At 31.9% G+C, this 21,657-nt stretch overlaps 1 protein-coding gene across 3 annotated transcripts in view; it reads left to right on the top strand.

Moving 5' to 3' along the window:
- LOC128998300 (KICSTOR complex protein SZT2-like) overlaps positions 1–21,657 on the top strand; it is a 112,553-nt gene that overhangs the window by 23,321 nt on the left and 67,575 nt on the right. For all 3 annotated transcript variants that reach the window (XM_054424378.1, XM_054424379.1, XM_054424376.1), the window contains exons 15-20: positions 322–436; positions 1,046–1,221; positions 1,612–1,815; positions 4,895–4,973; positions 6,557–6,660; positions 8,641–8,797. In XM_054424378.1, the coding sequence (XP_054280353.1) occupies positions 322–436; positions 1,046–1,221; positions 1,612–1,815; positions 4,895–4,973; positions 6,557–6,660; positions 8,641–8,797 (835 nt within the window). The remainder of the gene's footprint in view (positions 1–321; positions 437–1,045; positions 1,222–1,611; positions 1,816–4,894; positions 4,974–6,556; positions 6,661–8,640; positions 8,798–21,657) is intronic.

The following is a 21,657-nucleotide window of genomic DNA, read 5'->3' as shown; positions in this document are numbered from 1 at the left end:
ATGTACATATTTTAATGAAATTTGGAAATTTTTTTTGCGCCATACTAAGCTATTATTCTTTAGTAAAAACCGTACCTTATTATCTTTCCTGTAGCATCAAACCTAAGTACTCACTAAAATTAAATGATATTTATTTAAATATAATATAATCTGACAATTTTAATGGAATAATTTAGTGGAATTCCAGCCAGGTAAATAGAAATTCGCTTAGTCAGCAGGTTTGGTGTGGCGGGAGTATTTTTTTTTATTGGAAAAAAAGATGATTGAACCATAGGTAATCACTTGATTGTATATTTAATCGTGTTTTCTGGTGGGTTTCAGTGAGACAGATAAAACCCCCAGCTGGTTCTATGTACTGAGGGTCCAGCAGAAACCTCCTTGTGCTGTGATTCACATTGCATTTCTGGGAGGAACCCCTGGCAAACTGAGACACCAGGTATTTATCACGGGTATATTAAATTGTCGATTATTAAAATTTGCTTAGAGCCCCCTCATCCTTCTTATATCCAACTAATCATTTCATCATTCATCAACTTGGTCCAACATTTCATCAATTGGTTTAGTGGCAGTGTAAACCTCTGTTTTCCCATTTCAGCTGTAAACTCACTCATGTCTTGAAACTCGATCATTGCTTCTTTCCAGCACAATAGCAAAAATAACTTTATGATTTTTAGTCTCTTGTTTTGGGTTTGATTAGCTCACTCATCTAGTGGTTAGTGTTTTGGGTTCCAGTTCATAAGGGTGGTTTGATATCCAAGATATTCAAATCTATTTATTGTCTCTATACTCTTTTATTAAACTGGTTGTGTAATGAAAAATATGGTTTGTGCATATGCAGATAGTTTATGTAGCCTATAAGAAAAATTAGTTAGCAAATATTACTATTTATGATAGCATAATTGAATATTTGAGTTTAAATTTTAATTATCAACTTAATAAACATAATATGTATAATATGCATCCATGGACATTTTTAGTTAACTTAAGCTCAATGTTAAAACTAAATTACAATTTTAATTCACAGTTAATGTTGACTATTTCTCAGATCATTGAACAGCTGAAAGCCAAAATATCTGCACTGACAGTACCTCAAAGACTAACCACAAAACACCAAGAGAACAATACCAGGAATCAGGGTGAAGGATTTGTGGAAAACCAGAGCCGCTCCAACGTTCCTTGCTCCGTTCTGTTGAACAAACCACTGGAAAAGATTTTGATCCGGTAGGTTTCATGTAAAATAAAAACATATATCAATACCAAATTTAATTTAAATTTTTTTCATGTGTATTCTGTACTTTGTGTATTTTAAGTTTCATGGTTATGTATCAATTCAAACATGATTAAAAAGTATAAACCTACTAACAATATTGTTATAGTAATAGAACAGGTAATGAACATATGAAATCGTAAAACAGTACGAATAAGAAATAACTTTTAATTTTTAAAGTTTATCTGGCAAATTTATAAAAAGGTGTAGGATTGTATCACTTTTCTTGGATTTGGTAAACGTGTAAATTAAATTACATCTTAAACTCTGAATATGTTGGAAGCTATTTTCAGTTTTCTAAGATTCACAAGGCTTTACACTCCATGATAATTTATATTTGGCAGGTACGAGAGGATGCCTTCAGAGTTTGGCACAGTGGTGTTTCCTGACGGCACGCAGCCTCAGACTGCAGTCAAACCTCCTCGACCAACCAGCACTCTAGTCACCACTCTCTCCCGCTACCTCCACCATCGCCGATGGGTGTGGACTGTGTCACCTTCCTCTCGTCACATCCTTCATGTGTCTAACATACTCTCTCTGCTGACTGAGTAAGATATAATCACAATATACTTAGTAATTCTGTGTAAGAAGGAATCGATACACATTACTTATGTAAAGAGTCCAAGGCAGTTGAAAGCTCACAATAAGTTCGTTCACACAATGTGATATTCACAATTGGATATTTTCCCCTTATTCTTTATTGACATAAGGATTCTTCAGATGGAAGTAAAGTAAAACCCTGTAATTTGGCATCCAATATTATGGCACTTTCAGTAATCCTTAAGTAAAGGTCCAAACAAATTTTTTTTAATTGTCTTTAAAGTGCGTTTAAAGTGTTTAGCACATTTGGCATTTCACAAGGTCAAACGCTTATATCTCAAGGTCCAATTTCAGAAGGTTCAAAGATTATATTTCAGTACACAAAGTTCAAAAATAAATTGTGCAGAAGGTCCAAAAGTAGGAATAAGTGTGTCTCTTGTATTGAAGGTGCTTGAATACAAAAATTTGCATTACACAAATATGTGGTAAATTTTAATTAGCCTATTGTTATTTCACTCCATTGACAAGTAGAAAAATGCCGTATTGCTTCGAATCGAGTTTCATCTATTCAAATTGAAAATATTTTTAATCAAATCGTTGCTTCGAATAAAATTTTTTGCTGCTTCGCAAACCCCTACTCGATTCCATACCAGTTCTGAAATATTAGTCACAATTCTCGATACCGATTCCATATAAAAACTCATAATGTAAGACTAAATTACTTGCGTAATTCCTGTCACAGCTCAATAAAAAGCTTTTATTGAGCTGTGACAGGAATTACATAAGTAATTTAGTCTTACATTATGTCCAACAGCTCAGGGGCTACACACATGGATTTAAAAACTCATATTTTTAAGGAAGTTGCCATGGTCAATGTTTTGTTGTTCGTTTAAATTCTGAATCAGACAACCGGCGTAGTTCATGCCAACCCAAAATTATCGTGCGCTCTCAGTTATTTACCATATGTAAGTGTGATAAGTAAACGGAATCAGGGAACCGCTCTTGCTTTTTACGAAACGAAATAATCCTAGACTGAAAACATCCAAATGGAGGTATCACTTGCACGGCAACTCTGCTAGAAAATCGAGGTGCTGTAAAACATTGTTATGTTGGTACCACTAGAAGAATCAATCAGCTCATTGGCTGTTGGCAATTGCAATGCCCTAGTTCCGAAGTACTATTCCCCTTGTAAATATGGCGGCCAACGTCTCTCAATTCTCGCATTCAGTGCTACCTTCGGTTGTAGCTCTAGTTCAGTGCGAGCAACTATTGCCGCCATTGCCGGTATCGACTTAACCTTGATCGCTATAAGTAATTGTCTGTGTCCGTCTATGTGTGTGTGTGTGTGTGTGTGTGTGTGTGTAGACAGACACTGACACTGTGACAGTGAAACTGAAACTCAAACTAGGCAGACGCAGGCGGCACCACGATTTAGAAAGTACGATTCCCAATCGACGCACGACTGTGGATCGAATTGATGTTTAGTACGGTATTTAATATGTTATTTAAAATTTTATTAACAGAGTATACTACTGTATAGATCAACGAATTTAAAATTAACAAGTGTACCTACAACCATGAACTAGACACGAAAAACGAGCTTCATAATTTTCAATGGGATGAGAAGGCTATTTGTGTTGTTTAGTCTATGATTCAACCAGCTTACTTGGAAAATAAAACAACCGTGTAAAACCCTGTTTCGTTTGCTTTCAATAAAATTTTACTTTAAAAAAAGGTGAAGCATATATTCTTGTCGTGGTAAAAAGTAGGCCTACCGACACAATTTTTTTGTCACTCCATCGGTACTTTCGTCTTGAGCTTACTCCAAACTTAGCTATATTTCAACATCTGTGATATTTTTTCTTTTTTAATCACTCGTCTAAAATAACATACCATTTCTTAACGCACAATTTTGGTCTTGGACGACTTGGTTTTGGTGTTGGTATGGCGCAATTAAGTAGGTGCCTATTACCTAATATAAAATGATGTTATGGTTGAGGAAGTTAAATTGGTTTAAATAGACAAAAAAATTATTTTCATTTTAGGCTATGGAGGTTGGGATTTATTTCTTGATTTACGGCAGGGAAATCTGTTCTACAGTAAATGACATATCATTATTTAATTTAATTATTTAGTTTTTCAGAATACAGAATTTTAACAGAAAATTTAAAACCCACCAACAAAAAAATCTTGGTATACCAAGGCCTGGGTCATGAATGATACATTATTAATGGTAGGGGAAAAAGGAAACGGTGATATAAATAAGTAAACACAATCATATAGCTTTTTATTATTGATTACATAAATTAGTTTTTGTAGGCTTGATTGGACTGTTGAATTGTTGCTTGTATATTTTGTTAATAACAAAATGAAAAATCTCAGTTATCAGAATTAAATTATAGAGTTTTAAAAAGTCATTAATAAATAATATACTTTTTAAATGGCGAGTTGGGAAAATCTGAAAAAAATTGTGTTATTCAATTAGGCTACTTCTATGGTATTTTACTCATTAGGACTTTTTAACTTATTAGGAATCGATGGAATCGGAATCAAGAATCGGGAATCGGTTTGTAAGAATCGGAATCGAAAAAAGAGGAATCGACCCATCCCTAATTTTTAGTGATTTATAAGCTTCCCTGCAGCTTTCTGTATATTAACATTTATTAAAGTATCTAAAACTGTTATAATATGTAATGGATGCTTAGTAAAAAATGTATTTGTACTCTACAAACTAGAAGTACACTCCAAAGTCACTAGTCCAAAGTCTTAAATTAATACCGGTAATTTTTAGACAACAGCACTTGCCAAATTGAATTAAAAGTACTGTATAATACCCAAAATGGGGAAGTCTACAAATTACATTATTGTCATGATTAAAATTAATACAAAAATTGAGTTACCTTCATTAAGATATTTAGTTTAGTTATCTGTATTTGTTTTGTCCCTTTACTGACAAGTCTAATGTTTATTAAAATATAGAAAGTGATGACATACAAAATCACTGACAAAAATATTTTTGGAGTTAATTAATTTGTTTGCATTATTGCTAAGACTTTGTTTGAATCAGAGCATATTCTTTTTTTTCAGAATGCGTCTGCAAGAAGGTTTCCGCTTTGCCCATTCAACAGCGGGCATAATTAACATGGTTTTGGAGATACAAATGAAGGTAGTTTCAGATTTAAAGTAGTTTAGATTTATTTATCAAGGAAGCAATAAAAATGTTATCTTGCTCAGATCGGAGATCATTTGTTAGCTTTGTGTTTAACTTTATGACTGCCCTTAAGCCATTATTAAGGGCTATCAAAAGATTTGGTATGTTACTTATAGATTCAGTCTCTGTCCTATAATTTGGAAGAAAAAATTACAACATCACAGTGTATTCCAACCAAATTTCCTGTTCCTTTTTTAAATTTTGATTTTAAAAATCGACAATAAAAGAAATATTATCATTGAACCACACCTAATATTATTAACACTATACTCAATGATGACTTGGATTTCTTTGAAAAAAATGTTCAGAAAAAGTCAAAATTGTACAATTCAAGGAAAGAAAATTATTTCAGATCGCCACATTACAAGTTCAAAATATTTAACAACAGCCCACAATATATTTGACGAAGATTGTAAAATGAACTACCCTTTGTATCTAAACATGTTGTAAAGAATATACAAAAATAACATTACAGATGAAGCTTGCCACTGGTATTTACTTAAAGGATATTTGGGCAAGTCTAAAGAGTTATTAAATATGCTACTCAATTTCAATTTAATGTTCTACTCTACCATATACAGGGTGGAATAAAAGTCCCGGGACGGTTAAATATTTCAGAGAGTAATAAATATAGAGCTTTAAATCTTGGTATACATTGGGCATTAACATCATTTTAACACATGATTCAGTGATACACTACATCTTCAGGGGGACGGCCCACTAGGAGTCAGAAGAAAATTTTTAATGTAAGCATAGGTTGATATGCACATCAAATTAAATGTCCTTCCTAGTAGAATACAATGCTGTAAACTTCAAAACAAACGGACAACCAAAAAACTAAAATAATCAACCAACTTTGCATTTTAAATTACAAAAATGTAGATGCAATCGGATAGTAGAAATTTCTATGATGTTTGTAAACTCGACGTCGCGGAGCCTATGTCATCTGCACGGCAGGAGTAAGAAGAAGTGCGTGACAAACAGTTTCACTGGGGACGTGAAAACAGTAACATGGCAAAACACATACTATACAAAAACTTGAACATAGAATCAGAAAATGAGTCGTGACATTCGTCATTGGAAAGTAGTCACGGCTCAAAACAAATCAAAAATCTACGTAGGTTTTGTTACAATAGTAAATTGTCTTAACTATTGCATCATATAACGTCACCAATCATCATATCCACAAACCAAGCGACGCAGATGTGCGACAGACATCCCTGTAGACCACTGCAGAGAATTCAGGGCCTTCAAATAGACCGTTTCAAAGATATAATGTTTTTGATAACATTGGAACACCGACGCAAATATGCGACGTCAGTCTATTTTAATGTGACAAGCCGTCGCATATATGGGGCGGCAGTCTATAGGTGGAAACCAGTCATCGCATATGTGCGTCGCTGGTCCATATGAATGAAAAATTTTGTACTATTGCTGTAGCGAATGTGTTAAGTTGCTCCAGACGTAACTTTTAACCGAGTTCCTACTAAATGCATGATTTTGTCACATATTTGATTGACTTGTATGTTGGTTCGCAGTGTTGTGATCAAGAGGCAGATCACATGTGTGACAACTATCAACCTTGTATCATACAGTATGTGTTGTTTCCGCTTCACACAACTAGCAATGTGGGCAAGGGAAGGTGAGTTCAATTCACTTTTTATTCATTTTGTGTGTTTCAACCCTTAAATTTTTTACGTTTTTAGTAAGGTAACGGTCCAAACCCGGCTCTTGTTACTATAAAGTCACCTTTTACTTGTAAGTACCTTTAATTAATAGCCGAATGGCAAATGGGTCAGGAATAAATGAAATGAAATGAAATGAAATATTCTTTATTGTCTTTTAAATTTTAACAAATTATCGACAATGTCATGATACAGCTAAAATTATAGCATAGTCAGTTACAAAAGGTATTACAATACTTATTTAAAAAATACAACTGAATAGGCCTAATCTTATTGTTAAAAAAATCTTCCAAACTATAAAAAGGGCTATTGCCAACAATAACATTTATTCTTGAAATCTTTTATAGTGTGTAATTTAATTATGGATTTAAGAAAGCTATACACTTTAAGTCACAAAACTATAGAATTATGTAACTAAACGATGGAATTCTATTGAAGTATGGTTCTTATTTCTGGTATTATGATTATGAGCATTGTTTCTACATTTTAAAAGATGTTGATTTTCCAAGATATAAACTACTAAGTCATAAATATAAACGTTAAATAAATATAGTAGGAATTTGAAGATTTTGACAAAGTGGTTTGCTGTGGTCTCTCGAGCCTTTATTAGAGATAACTCTAACCGCTTTCTTTGGCCAAACAAGAATTTCCCCTACCCTAGCACAATTTTCCCAAAAAATCAGCCCATACCTGAAAATGGATTGAAAATATGAAAAGTATGCTGTTCGGACATAATTTAGTGGAATGCATTTTATCAGACGGCCTAGTAAAAATATTACGAGAGAAAGTCTGGTATTTAAATATTCTATATGTGAATCCCATGTTAGCTGACTATTTACATATTTCCAAAAACTTTGCTGAGAAAACTGTACTACCCTTATCACTGTTCTCAAACAACTCTCTTGAACTATAATTCAAGGAAAATATTAATTTTTGTGATTTTTCTTTGTCAAGCAAAAGTCCATTACTATGAAACCAATTTTGTGCATTATTTAATGTTTTATCAGCCAATTTTCAAGTTCTTTACAGTTTTTTTCCTTTAGATAAAACGGTAGATTCGTCTGCGTACAGAATGGTTTTACAATCAAAAGAAGAGGGTAGATCATTTATATAGATTAAGAAAAGAAGGGGACCAAGGACTGAACCCTGTGGCACTCCCCACTCGACTGACACTTCATCTGACCATCTTCCATTAATACAAACTGCTTGTTTCCGATTTTGGAAGTACCTAGCTTCTTAAAAAAGATAATGGAGGGCCATCAAATCCATAGTACTGTAATTTAGAGATGAGAATATAGCTGTCAACAGAGTCAAATGCTTTACTGAGGTCACAGAAGGTGGCCTAAGCATAAGTTTTATTTACAAAAGAGAGGTGAACTTGCCTGACTAGATCGTCCAATGCATCGAGAGTGGATTTTCCCTTTCTAAAACCGTATTGATTGTTGTTCAAGATGTTGTTTATTTCAAAATCATTTCAGATTTGATCGTAAATAAGTATTTCTATTAGTTTTTCCAATAGAAATACTTATTTGCGATGTCACCATTGGGGGAGACTACCATCACTACAATTCTGGCGTTACCATATACCTCAGAATTAGTTCAAAATAAACTGAATGAATCGAGGGAATCTCTTTACATTCCTACTAGTTTCTATGCTAGATTTTGTAGTAATTCTGCTTAGATTTGCCATTTTACTAAGACTTGAAAAAGGATTTGAGATTTTAAGTTCTTAAATTTCACCATCACTACTTCATATGCAGACTTACGTGGTTGGTGTTGGAGTCCATAAATTATTTTAACGTTAACTGTAAAAAAGGTTAAAACAACTTCTCTGCCTCTTTTTTCGCCTTCTTTTATGATCAAGGTGGAAGCTATTTTTTATGAGAGTAGATTTGGATAATCAATACTGTAATCATTTTGAATTTTTAACTGTCCAGCACATCAGAAGAGGAGGACACAGAGGTTTCAGAGTCTGAGAACAGTCTGGAGCTGATAGCCGAGTGTTGGATAGAACCTCAGCATGGCCTCGTAGCTCGGGGCTCTGCTAGACGGTCCTACATGGAAAACCTGCCTTACCATCAACTGGCTGATGTGGTAAGTCAGTATTTATTTACCATTCTAGAGTAGAGACTTCAGCTACTGTCACACTTGAATCTAGTTGCCGCGGCAAATGAAATAAATGGGTAAAATTCAATTAAATGAAGACAGCCACAATAAGCAACCTGCGACCATCTGCGGCAGCAACGATCATGTCACTGAGCAGCAGCAAATCATACAATCCCCATTTCATCATACGGAATCGGCCATACTCAGTGAAAAGTCGTTCACTTACTCACCCAGTTTTCACACTGTTTATCTTGTTCATTTTGGGTTGAACAGTGGTACTTTGCAGTTGGAAAATAAAATATGCTGTTGAACATAGATCAATTCATCAAAGAAATAAGCGTGTATCCTCCTCTATGGAATGTAATTCTAAAAAAATTTCATTAAAATCAGATAGTTTTTTACTCGAGTTAACGTACCATCCGACACACACACATATAGAAATTATATATATACTAGCTGTACCCCGATGATTTTAAAGAATAAACAATAACAATTAAAAGCCAGCAAAGAAATTATTAATTATTTAAAAAATTAATAACTCAGCTGTTTGTTGTCCGATCTTTAAGATCTATATGTCATTTGATTTGGAATAAAATTTCCCACATTTTGTTATTCTTGTGTTTTTTTTTTTTGTAACTCTAGTGGTTTTCATGTAATTTGAGGTCAAAGATTTTAGATGGCCGCCATTTTGAAACGGCTATAGTCAACGAAATGAAATTTTGCTTGTTTGTGTACCATGTTAAAATACACAAGTGTGTCAAATTTAAAGTTTGTACCTTGATTAAAACTCGAGTTATAAGGTTATTTATAAAAAACACATACAGACAGACAGACGGAAAACGAGGCTCCGGCGACCCATGTTTATAATGTAAAATATTCATGTATTAACCCAAGGAATAATCCTGTAAATTTTTTCGAGAGAGTTCACAAACACCCTGTATATGAATTTGAAGAGATGGTGTTTTTTTTTGCCCCTGGAGTCCTCAAATTGAAAAAGAAAATCACTCCCAGGTCTTACCATGAGACCTACAGTAATATTGTATTCCATTTATGAGAAATTCACTAAAAACATTTGCTTTAATCTTCCTAAGCGTTGTTACAAATTGAAATTGTCCATGTTAAAACAAAATGCATTCATGAGATGCTCTCCAAATCTGCTTTACTGAAGTGTCCTGCAACCTGCAACCAGGTCCCGAATAAAAACAGACGTGACGACCTAGTCCCTAAGTGTGGCTGTAGTCTTAATTAGTGGAATCGAGGTCTTCAAGTGACATTCAATCAACGCTTAACTCCAATTTTCAAAGTGCCATCTTCAGGATGACCAGAATACTATGACTTTACAGTATGTGATTGTGGAAGTTTGTCTATGAAGATTAGACTCTTAATAGTCCAACATGTTTAGTAACCCGACACCGCAGTAGCAGACAACTGCATTGTACACCTAGTATTAATTAATTGGAGTACCAAACTTTGGTACTCCAATTATACCAAAGTCATAAATCCATTATTAAACTGCAATAAAAAGTCATATTTTTAATTCTTGACAAATGAAAAGTTTTCCAAGGATAAGTTGGGTGGCTTGAAAAATTCTTAAAACATATCATTTAAAAATATTAAACATTTACATGACAAGAACGTAGCAATTTAAAGTCAGTATTCTTTAAAAAACATATATAATCATAACCACGCAACATAATAAACATTTAACTTTTAATCAAACTGAAACTTTTTCAAAAATTTAAACATGATCGTAATTTATGTGTTCTTGAAATCTGATATTAGGAGTGCTCAGCAAACTGCTCGTGAAATATTGACTTGCAGCTATAAAAACTTAACTTTTCATCTGTCTCCAGCAATTTTTTTTAAACCGCTTACAACTTACCAGATAACTAATACTAAAATTTAATGGTAGATTTATTATTTATGTTTATTATATATGCCAATTTTCTGATTTCCTCAAGCAACCTTTTTTTATTTTGAAATCTTATATTGTACAAAAGTCATTTATTACAAGTTAAGTTATGTAATGTAAATGATACAGAAGAGTGTCCCATTTCTGATCAGGTGTCTTATCTTCTGCTAAGTGTTTACTTTAGCTTGTGATAAGACTTGTTGAGTTTGGTGACACTTTTTATTCCAATCGACCATTCAGGGAGTGCCAAGTGATAGACTATTTCAAGTGGTTTGGTAATTGCACAATACTTCAACTCCTCGTAACAAATTCTCCCAAGAGTTACGTTCACACATTAGGATACAAATATTGTTTGCACAGATCTTAGTAGTTAATTTTCACAAATTTGTATAGAACATGTTATCGAAATAGGCAGACGTCGCCAAGAATATTTGAAAAATAAAACTAGAGCATACCGCCTAACAAGTTTGTTCAAAACATATTTAAATAAAGAAATCAATGGCTTATTTTGAGAAATTTACCTTATTGTATTTTTTTGCAAGCTTATGTCACAAAAATATGTTTTAAAACTTAAAACGTTGTATAAAAACTCAACTATAATCAAACCTGTTTGGAATTAGATGAATTCAGAAATTAGATGAACTCAGAATTAATTAGATCAATTCAGAATTACAATTAAAGTCTTAAAAGTTTATGTTGACAAAATGACTTTAAATAAAAAAGGTTGTAATGATTATATTGATTAAACTTAAAACTACAGAGAAAACATACAACTACAGTAGAACCCCGATTAACCGAAATCAGGTTAACTGCAACCCAGATTAACCGAAACAGTTCTATAAATTAATACAAGGCTAAAATATAAGTACAATATAATATGTAAACAGTGAGATGTACCAAGCCCCTCTCTAGAAAGGGGATTTTCTAACCCATTGTAACATTTCTGTAGCTGAAATAAAACAGTTAACCGAAAAATTGGTTATCTGAAACGGCTCTCCCCCCCCCCCCTTTATTTCGGTAAACCAGGTTTCTACTGTATCATCTAAAATGTATGGTAACAATCAGATAAATAAAGAAATGGTTAATATTGTAATTTATTTCATCAATTTGAAATTTTGAGTCATAGAATTTGAATGTTTTACATGTTTTAATTAAGCAGGCAATTTATTATGCACAAATAGGGTGAGTAGAAATTGGATGACTGTTTGAGCTTGAGTTTCCACTTGTATTTGACTCAGGAAAATTGGCTATTAAGCTGCAGTATAGTAGAATAAGTTTTCTTCCAAATTCTTCTGTACTTTCTAATGATACAACTTGTATTATGTTCAAATAGAGTGTTGAAAGATGCAACTTATCACATATAAATCATTGCACCAGTGAATGACTGCATATTATATATATATAATATTTTAAAAGTGTATCAATCCCCCTTCTTTTCTACAAAATAACCCGTACAAGATTCTCACATCAAAGCTGGACACCCTTTATATTATAAAAATAACCATTTCAGGATCGTAAAATTTAGATTCAAGTGAATGACCTCTTTTCATCTAGTAAATTACCATAACCCTTAACCCCTGTCAAATTTTGGTTATAGTGTATTCACTATTCAGTGTATTCACATGATCTCTATGAGCTGCAGACAAGCCAAATTTTCCTGGCTTTTGCAGCAAGCTTTGTTTATAAAATGTTGTAAGATTTTGTAGTTTTTCAAATAAATTAAATTAATTAATAATATTTCTAATGAGGTTTTGTGTTTCCAATAATCCATTAGAAAACACCATTTCCAATACTATGAAAGAAAATGTATCCAAATCTAGTTAATAACCATAACAGCCATTCATTGGTAAATGTCCGACTCTTTAAATAATTGTTGGTTAAGATTTTGATCTTAAAATGAGAACAGTAACATACCTTACCTTACAGTAACATACCTTAACATGTTTACTGTGAATTACAATATAATATCTAATTTACAGTAAACACGTTGCAGTTTCCAACAATAATCAAAGAACCATGACAAATTACAACCAACTATATTTGAACTAGACACTATAGTGGGAAGCTTTAAGATGAGTTGGTTGGGTTGGAACACTTAATTTGTTTATTTTACAAACGAATGATTGACACTTTCTTTTTGATCCAGTGACAGGGCAGATTCCAATCAGGCCTTCAAAGTTACTTTTAAGTCCATTTGTGATAAACTTGGCGACACAGAAAGCGTAATATGATGTTTTTAATGTGAAATGGTCATTCACTGGTGCACCCACCCTACTTACAGCCTGTGAAAGAATGTCATACAAATTAAGTCAGTGGACAGTAGTTATCGTCATTATATTTGTATTTCATAATAATGACTTGTTTATTGGTACATTTAACAATTGATAGCAAAATCTTTGATGGTAGTATAATATTATTTTGTTATTTGTTATTTTATATTAACTTCTTGTATATTAACATTCTTGTCAATTTTCTATACATTTTGCAGAAACATTTTGTGCTTAATGTGCTTAGAAGTTTTAGACTATAATTTTGCTAGTTGACAATACAATGAACGATTTTCTTTCATAAAGCGCACACAATACTCTACCATAAAGGATATGTTTAGAACTAAACATCTTGCATTATTATGAATGAATGGTATTTATTGGCACATAACGTATATATTTAACAGGATGTAAATATACAGGTGCTTCGTCATGAATATAATTGTCCTTAAATAAGTTGTATCTTTCCTCCTAGGTTAAAATACATTAAAAAATCTTTAAAAAAACAGGCTATGTGAATAAAATTAAACCGTAAAATAAACCAGAGGATAAAAATAAGCTTACAACTATTAAACATGGTCTTAATTAAAATCAACAGTATAGAACATTTGAGTATCGACAAGGTTTTAAAACAGGGTTTTCAAGCAATAATTCTTTGCTCAGCCAATGTTATGGAATGTATCCATAGCTATCTTATTGGGCTACATTTCAAAATCGTTTAAAATTCACTAACTATGTAATAGGTCTTTTTAATAAACAATCTTTTGACCTTCTCTAAAAATTGTCTTGGGTTGAGTGTGTAACTTTTCATACCATTTGGTAGTTTATTGTAGAGTTTCATTCCGTAAATACTTTTCTAAGTTGTTGTGGAAAGATGATAGTAAACATGCAAATTTTTGTTTCTTGTACTATAACTGTGACTGGTTTTTTCTTGAGAGTACCACCTTAAATTGCTCTTGACATGACAAAGTATCTCATGGATGTATATACTTGGTTCTGTCAATAATCTGAGACTTAAATATAGTAGTTTACGCAACGATTGCGTAAAGATAGTGTTAACGTCGCAAGTAGAAAATTTAAGGTACGAGCCTTGGCAAGTGCCTTAAAAACTTCTACGAGTGTCGTTAACATTATTTACGCGAGTTGCGTACACTACTTTACCTACGACATTGTTTTAGTTACTAAAAATCACTACTCATAACTTCTAAAAGAGGTTATGTTTTCGTTTATAACCTCTCATTGCCAGTGACAGTGATGCAACGAAACATTGTATCAAACACTATTTGCACCAATCAACAATTAAATTGGCCTGAACAGCTGATAAGTTGAATTTCAAATCATTACAATTTTACTTCTCTCTCAATCCTTGAACCTCATTGGTCCGTTACCCGTGTTGTTATGAGTAAAACTATGCTGATATGAAAGTAAACAATGCTTGTTATGAGATACTTTTCAATTCTAATAACTGTACTGAAACGGCTACTATAAACGGTCGTAGGTAAAATACCTTTACTTAAGGTTATATGCATTTTTTTAGTGTCTCAGTTCTTAGAACTTTTTTCTGTGCTTTTAAAACATTGTTTACTTGTTCTGATGTGTAAAATTATTCCATATTTTAACAATGGATAGAAGAAGCCATAGTATAAAGTCAACTTTATTTCCATAATGGTAAAGTGGGTGAGGCAACTCATGTTGAAGCATATTGTTTTTAATATTTTACCTAACTGAATGATATGTTCTTGCCATTTAAGGTTTTCATTACAGACCGTGCCTGATAGTTTTACAGATCTCTGACTTTTTATATAATTAGTTCTTATTGCAAGCCTTGTACACCATCACTATTTTGAGTATTTCTAAAATTAAATATATTGGTTTTGGCAGCATTCAACAATAGCCCATTTTATTCTAAACCAATGCTGAAATATTTTTGTATGTTGAAATAACTTATTATTATAAATGTCACAAAATATAAAGTTGTAAATCCGATGCACCCTTATCCAAACCACCTGTAAAAACACAGATGATTCAAATCTTATCAGTCGGTTACATCATTATCACAACATGCTGCGCTGCTCCCTGTGTCATTGATCAATCCAGAGTATGGAATAAGACTTCAAACTTCATTAACTTCTTCACTCAGCTGGTCTTATGGTTTTATGTTCCATTATTTTACTTCTTTAAATACAGTAGAACCTCAATAAAAAGTTTCTTAAGAGGATGATAAAATAAGACTTATTATCAATTTGATTCCTTACCAAGGTTTGTAATAACTTGTAATCAAGGGTTCTATGAAATCAAGGATATTTTAAAATGGGTCTTGTTATCGAGGGTCTTCTTATTGAAGTTTCACTGTATTTACCAGCCGCTTATAAACACTGGATAATTTTTGCCATTACAATTTAAATTTACGATTTCCATGTGCCCCTCATATTTATATTTTGATTCAGAGGGGGTAGTTAAACCTTGTACTTAAAAATTGTATTTTTAAAATATATTATTACGGTTCATAAAAATGATTATCTCAACAAAAGTCTCTATAGCTAAGTAGGTACCTGTACTACTTAGACTGATGTTAGCAATTGTACTTCTTTTGTTTTAGGATTCCCATAACCTAAAAACTGTATGTTCTATGTTTCCTTTTATGTTAATTGCATTGCACTGTTCAACTAGCTGGGTTTATTTCCTGAGAAAAATCAATTGTTGAAAATTTTGTTTTAATTCTGTTTGATATTAAAGTGGACTTAATAGATTATTCTAGCACTTAGATTTAGGATATTTAAAATGGTTTTTATTTTTAGATAAAGTTGGCTACTGTTATACTATTTCATGTATAAACTGTAAGCTTTATGAAAATAATTTTATGAAATAAAGTCAATTTGATTCTCAGTGTAAGACTTTGCAAGAAATCCAACCATTAAATATTTTTTGTGGTGTTTTGTACCCCAACAATTAGTTTTTATGGATGTTTCCCCAAATGTTTAGAATATTTCCTAAGTTGTTCAAAGGTTTATTGCGGACATTTTCCATCACGAAAGTATTTCCTAAGTATTTTGTCTCCTTTCACAACAGCTTGAAACTGAAAAAAATTAACATATTACATTTCTCTTCCATGCCTAAACGTCACAGAGGTATTCAGAATACTAAATGCAGGACATAGTTTTGGATGTTACCCTACCCAAAAAAGCAAGTAAAATATGCTTTTTTGGGTAGGGTAACATCCAACATTGCTTGAGTAAGTGGATGTATATTTATCGAATTCTGTGAATATCTTCAACTTGTTGTTGGATTTTAAACTGTAATCATAACATCGATTTTGATGTGTACTTTGTGGCAGTAAACCTAAATATTCATGTAGCCTATGTAATTTTTACTGTATGTGTAGTTTGTTTCATTTTATGTGAAGAACCTAAGTGCACCTTTACTTGAATATTTATCAGTCATTATTTATTTACTGATTATTTATACTTTATTTCCATTGTTAGAGTTCTAAACGAACAGGTTGTTTCCAATATATATTAAAGACTGTTAATTTTACTAATGCATATAAAAATGAGGGACATTTTAATTTCTTCTTATTTTTATACAAAACAATTGAAATACTACATTTATGGTTCATGTATAAATTAACACAGTCGTCAACGAATTTTTAAATTGACACAGTTTTATGGCTACCATTTTGAATGCTCTGTTATCAGTACAACTCCAAGAGGAATTATCTAGTTTATTGAACATTTATATGGATAGATGAATTTCTCAATGACAATGAGTTAGAGTTATCAGCCAAGATAACACATATTTGTCCAAAATCTTCTGTCAGATTGATTAGGTTTTGTACATGCATAGACATTTCAAAGTTTTTTATTTATTTAAGAAAATAATTCTAAAAATACTCTAGAATTAACAGTTTTGCTCAATCTTCAAATAACATGTTCATTTTGAAGATTGAGCAAACATGTTTGTTTACCCAAATTAAGTTATGGGTATCTCAGTTTGATCAATAATCAAATAATGTTCAGACTTTGTAGTACGGCATTTTGAAATGTTCAAATTGCAAAATGATCAATGATTTCAGCTTTGTCTGTAGTTGTCATATCTGTGTTAGATCTAGGACTATGGATAGAAGTAGTGACATTCCCTTGCTGAAGCTGTGGCCAAAATGACATAAAATAAAATATAAACAGAATTTTTTTTCAAACATAATTTGATTGTGCTGATGTCAACTACTGATTTCTGGCAAATACACAAACTGTTTAGTCAACTTATTGTAAACTATAGCATCTTTCAAGTTACTTCAACTTACGTAGTATAAAATACCCCCACCGCAGCATACCTGCAGACTGAGCGAATTTCCATTTGCCATATGGATTTTCACTAAAATATCTCCTAAAATATGTCATATTTATTCTGTATTTAAATAACAATAGTTCAATGAGTACCTAGGATTGCTGCTAGAGGGAGGTAATAAATTGTTCTTATAGTTAAATGTTAATAGTATAATATTAAATAAATCAATTTTCTAATTGTGATCAAAATATATTGATACAAACAAATTACAACAGTTTTCTTATTTTCCATAAGAATAACATGGGAATTTTAAATTAAGAGTTTTTTGGAATTTTCTTCTTAACAATTAAGCGCATGACAATGCTTCAACATACAAAATTATTTGGTTTTTTTTTTTAGTTCTACAAAACGGTTTGAAAAGAAATCGCACAATTGCACTTTATTAGGGTAAAAATTGGGAAAACTCCATTTTTATGCCATAAAATCCCCCATAAACTCCCGTTTCCATAGTTCAATCATGCTGGTTTGGGAACTTGTTCAAATACATGTAGGTTTACACATTTATACAAAATTTCATAAAAATCGGATCATTTTTGCTTGAGTTATCTTGCTAACGGATATATATATGAATTTGAAAGAATGGTGTTTTTTTTCTGGGGACCTCAAAACGAAAAAGTAAATCGGTCGCGGGTCTAGGTCTCACCATGAGACCTACGGTAATAGCTTATTCGCTAAATGTGAAATTCGCTAAAACTGAATGAGAAAATGTAATTTTGACGGCAGCATACTCTCTAAGTAGCTCATTCAACTATATTATATTTTCATAAAAGATTAGCTGAAAACTAATAGATCTACTTCAGTATAAAAAGTCAATGGTAAGATACATAAGGAACATTTACTGTCAAGGTACACATAGGAATGTTCTAGAAACTTATCTACCGAGGTGTTGTCATTGTATGACACAGATATTATAAAAAATATGGTTATTAGCAGTTTAGTTCAAACTACACCTAAAACTTACAAGATGTTAAACCAGTTCTATAACATATTTGTTCCTCTATGATGGTTTTCTTAAGATATTTCATTTGGTAGGTTAGTTTTCAACAATCCAGTTAACCTTTCCCATTAATATAAACTTTCCTCAACCAGGACAACCATTTGACAGTTTCTAAAAAAGTCACACTGCTAATTTAGGAATATGCTACTGTAAATTATGCAGTGTTGTTGTTCAGTTTATTGTAACGGTTTGTTTATTATTCTGATTTCAATATTGAAGCTTTTTTCAGTAAATGTTCATGATATTCAGGTTCCCGAACAACCCGGGATACCATTGCTTCTCTGCAATTTAATTTATTTAGCTAAATTAATGGTTAACGGCCACCTTGGATCCCGAATTTAACTGGCTGAATGAGTGCATGGCGTACTAATTCACAGTAAGAGATTATAAGTTTGTTTCAAAATATTTTATTTTTAACTTTGTTTTACTTGTATCCTTCTGTGATGCTGCAAACCAGCTATGTATTACAACAAAGCAAAGAAACCGTTGTAACACACTTATTTAGTTATGGTACCGTACTAGCAGAGATAAAGTGTGTTACTTACCTGCTTTAACGACCTAGTACTACGGCAGGTTTGAAGTATTAATTTTGACTAAGTTGCATTTTGAGTTTTATAAATGTACCTTATTACTAATCTGTCTGATATTACCAATCTTTACTTGTCCTATTTTTGGCAATCAATTTCAGAAAAAAATGTATTTTCAATTAGACTGATTTTAAAAGAATAATCTAGCTAGCTATGGTCGTTTGGGAAATGCTCTTGATATACATTTATATTCCAGAATTGTGGAGGCTAAAATAAGTAAACAATTTTTCCTACAGTTTTCTGACAAAGCTGGCTTTCATTTAGATTGTAGCACGTAAAGTAGTTAATTTCTGAATTTACTTTCTTCTGCCGCACTCATTTTACTTTTTCCACACTAACCTTTTTTGCCGCACTCCAGTATTTCAACCAAATAACACAAAACTGTGTGCGTTTATTAAGCACTTAATACATGTACCCTTGAAAATAAGTTGGCAACACTTAAAGATACTGTGACTAGGATCAGCTGGTGCAGTGTTTCCCATTTTGTTCAAGACTTGAATTTAACCTAACCTAAACGTGTCGATTAGTGTTAGAAAGACTTATTATTTCTATGCTTTATAGTAACTGTAGGAAATATAAAATGTATAACACGAGCGCAATGTGCCTTTGCTGCACTCGAGTAACTTTCCACACTCGCCTTGTGCGTAAACATTTCTCTCATATGCAGCGAAGTGCCACTTCGCACACTAGTTACACAAATAACTATTGTAATGGTTTTATAAAACAATTTTCTACACTAGCACATAGAATCTCATTTATAGATTACTGTATTCTGTTTAGAATCTTTAAAAAAAATTGACATAGTTATATCATTTCTAGTTTTGACATTCCCAGTAAATACCAAATTATCCTTAGGTACAGGGTAGAGAGTATTCTGTATTGTAACATTATAATGAACATGGAAGCTGCCAGCCCAGCAGACCGTTCTTTGGGCTATTGCTGATTTAGTGCAGTTAAAAATAATATGAATGTATAAAACGCTACAAGAAGTGTATTTAGAACATTTATTTGTATATTAAAATGTTATTTATTGTAAAAATCTTATTCTTTTGTAATCATGCATTGTTTTCATGTCAATAAATTACTGATTTATTTTCATTTATGATGTCTACCTTAGGTACAAAAAAATAGACAGAAAGTACCTAAATACAAATACGTCTAATAACACTTAAAATATATTTCTAATACATATAGAAGGCGGTAAGTGGTATTTACCGTCTTGTGAGTAGTATAAGTGTAAATATATTATTTTGAGTGTTATTAGACACATTTCTATTTAATTTACTTCCTGTAAATTTAGCTATATGTACAATGCTGATCAAGAAGTTATACAAAAAACAAGAGATGTACTTTTCTTACAGCCCAAAAGATAGGTTTTTACGTTTTAATTTTTAAGTGTTACTTTTCAGATACAGACTGATGTGATTTTAAATACTTTATATTAGTTTTAACCGAAATGCTACTCAAATATTAAAATTAAAATGGTGATTTCATATATTGATCATTTGTTTGTCAATCTGTTAACAAGGAGCTCCATGGTTATTTTAAATAGTAGAAGTTGGCAAGCAGTGATCAACTCTATAAATATGCTTGGGCTGCATCAAATATGATTTGGGAAAAAATAAAAAAGTTCATCATTTTTTTTTAAAGTTGGTCGTTTCTTGTAATTTTATCTTGTGTTGCAAAATAATCTTTGTAGTTAAAATAATTATTTTAAAACAACATTGTAAGAAAGAAAACAAGTTATAATTTTCTTGATTTGCTGAACAGGTAATCCAGCCGCAATAGTTAACGTGACGATTGTTGCAACAAATAAGAATACCAACGTTACTTTTGTTAAATAATACTCTTTTTTTCTTCAACCATTTTCTAATCTCAATTCACAAACATAGACAAACGTTAATATCTACTCTATTTAAAATTAGTCACTGAGACAGCAAATATTTGTCAAGTAAATATTTACTCGGATAATATAGCGGTAGCAAATATTTGAGAGTGCGAAACCCGGAGAGCAAGGTATGGAGTAGAGGGGAGGTGTGAAGGGTGATAAGCCAGTAAATGTTGATTCGTGTTATCAGTTAGCGGGCTGGGCAGGTGTATATATGCCCAGCCTGTTGGCTATATCGGCTGGATTCTTGCAACTTGGCCTGTGATGAGCAGTTGGAAGTGGAGATCTATGCATGTATTTTCTTATGCCAGATCTAACTCTTCCAATTGATCTCACTGGTCATTTTCTCCCCTCCACCCCTCTATCTTCGCTCCCTACTGGACTCAGGATATCTCTCTATGGGTATTGCACTATTGTTATGTTCTAGTTAAGATGATTAGTTTTAAATTATGTCAGATAAGTTTGTATGCCAAAAGAACTTAAGTAAATGTATTAGTTAAATCAACAGATAAACAAAATTATGTTATATAGGTCTAATATATTTGTGTATTTATATTTATCTAAAACAAATTAAAAACGTATCAAACATAAAAATTATCATCACTATAAAATTATTTAAATCGTCATATATATTTTAAATTAATAATTTGTGATAAAAACGTTTTACTTAATCCATACAAATTATTAAAAACAGTTATTTACATAATATTATAAATAACCAATACATAAATGATTTCAGACTGATAAATAGTTGTTGGTGTGACTGATAGCTGCATAGAGTTGTAACATCATTATTTTTATTTAATATTGATGTAAAATTTTAAAGCTAATTCACACTAAAAGTGTATTTTAA

This window comes from Macrosteles quadrilineatus, unplaced genomic scaffold, assembly GCF_028750875.1.
Source record: "Macrosteles quadrilineatus isolate MER2022 unplaced genomic scaffold, UCM_ALF_1.0 Scaffold_7__1_contigs__length_78375512, whole genome shotgun sequence".
NCBI classification, from domain to species: Eukaryota; Metazoa; Arthropoda; class Insecta; order Hemiptera; family Cicadellidae; genus Macrosteles; species Macrosteles quadrilineatus.
Note: the sequence above shows the minus strand (reverse complement) of the source record. Positions and strands in the feature narration are given on the sequence as shown.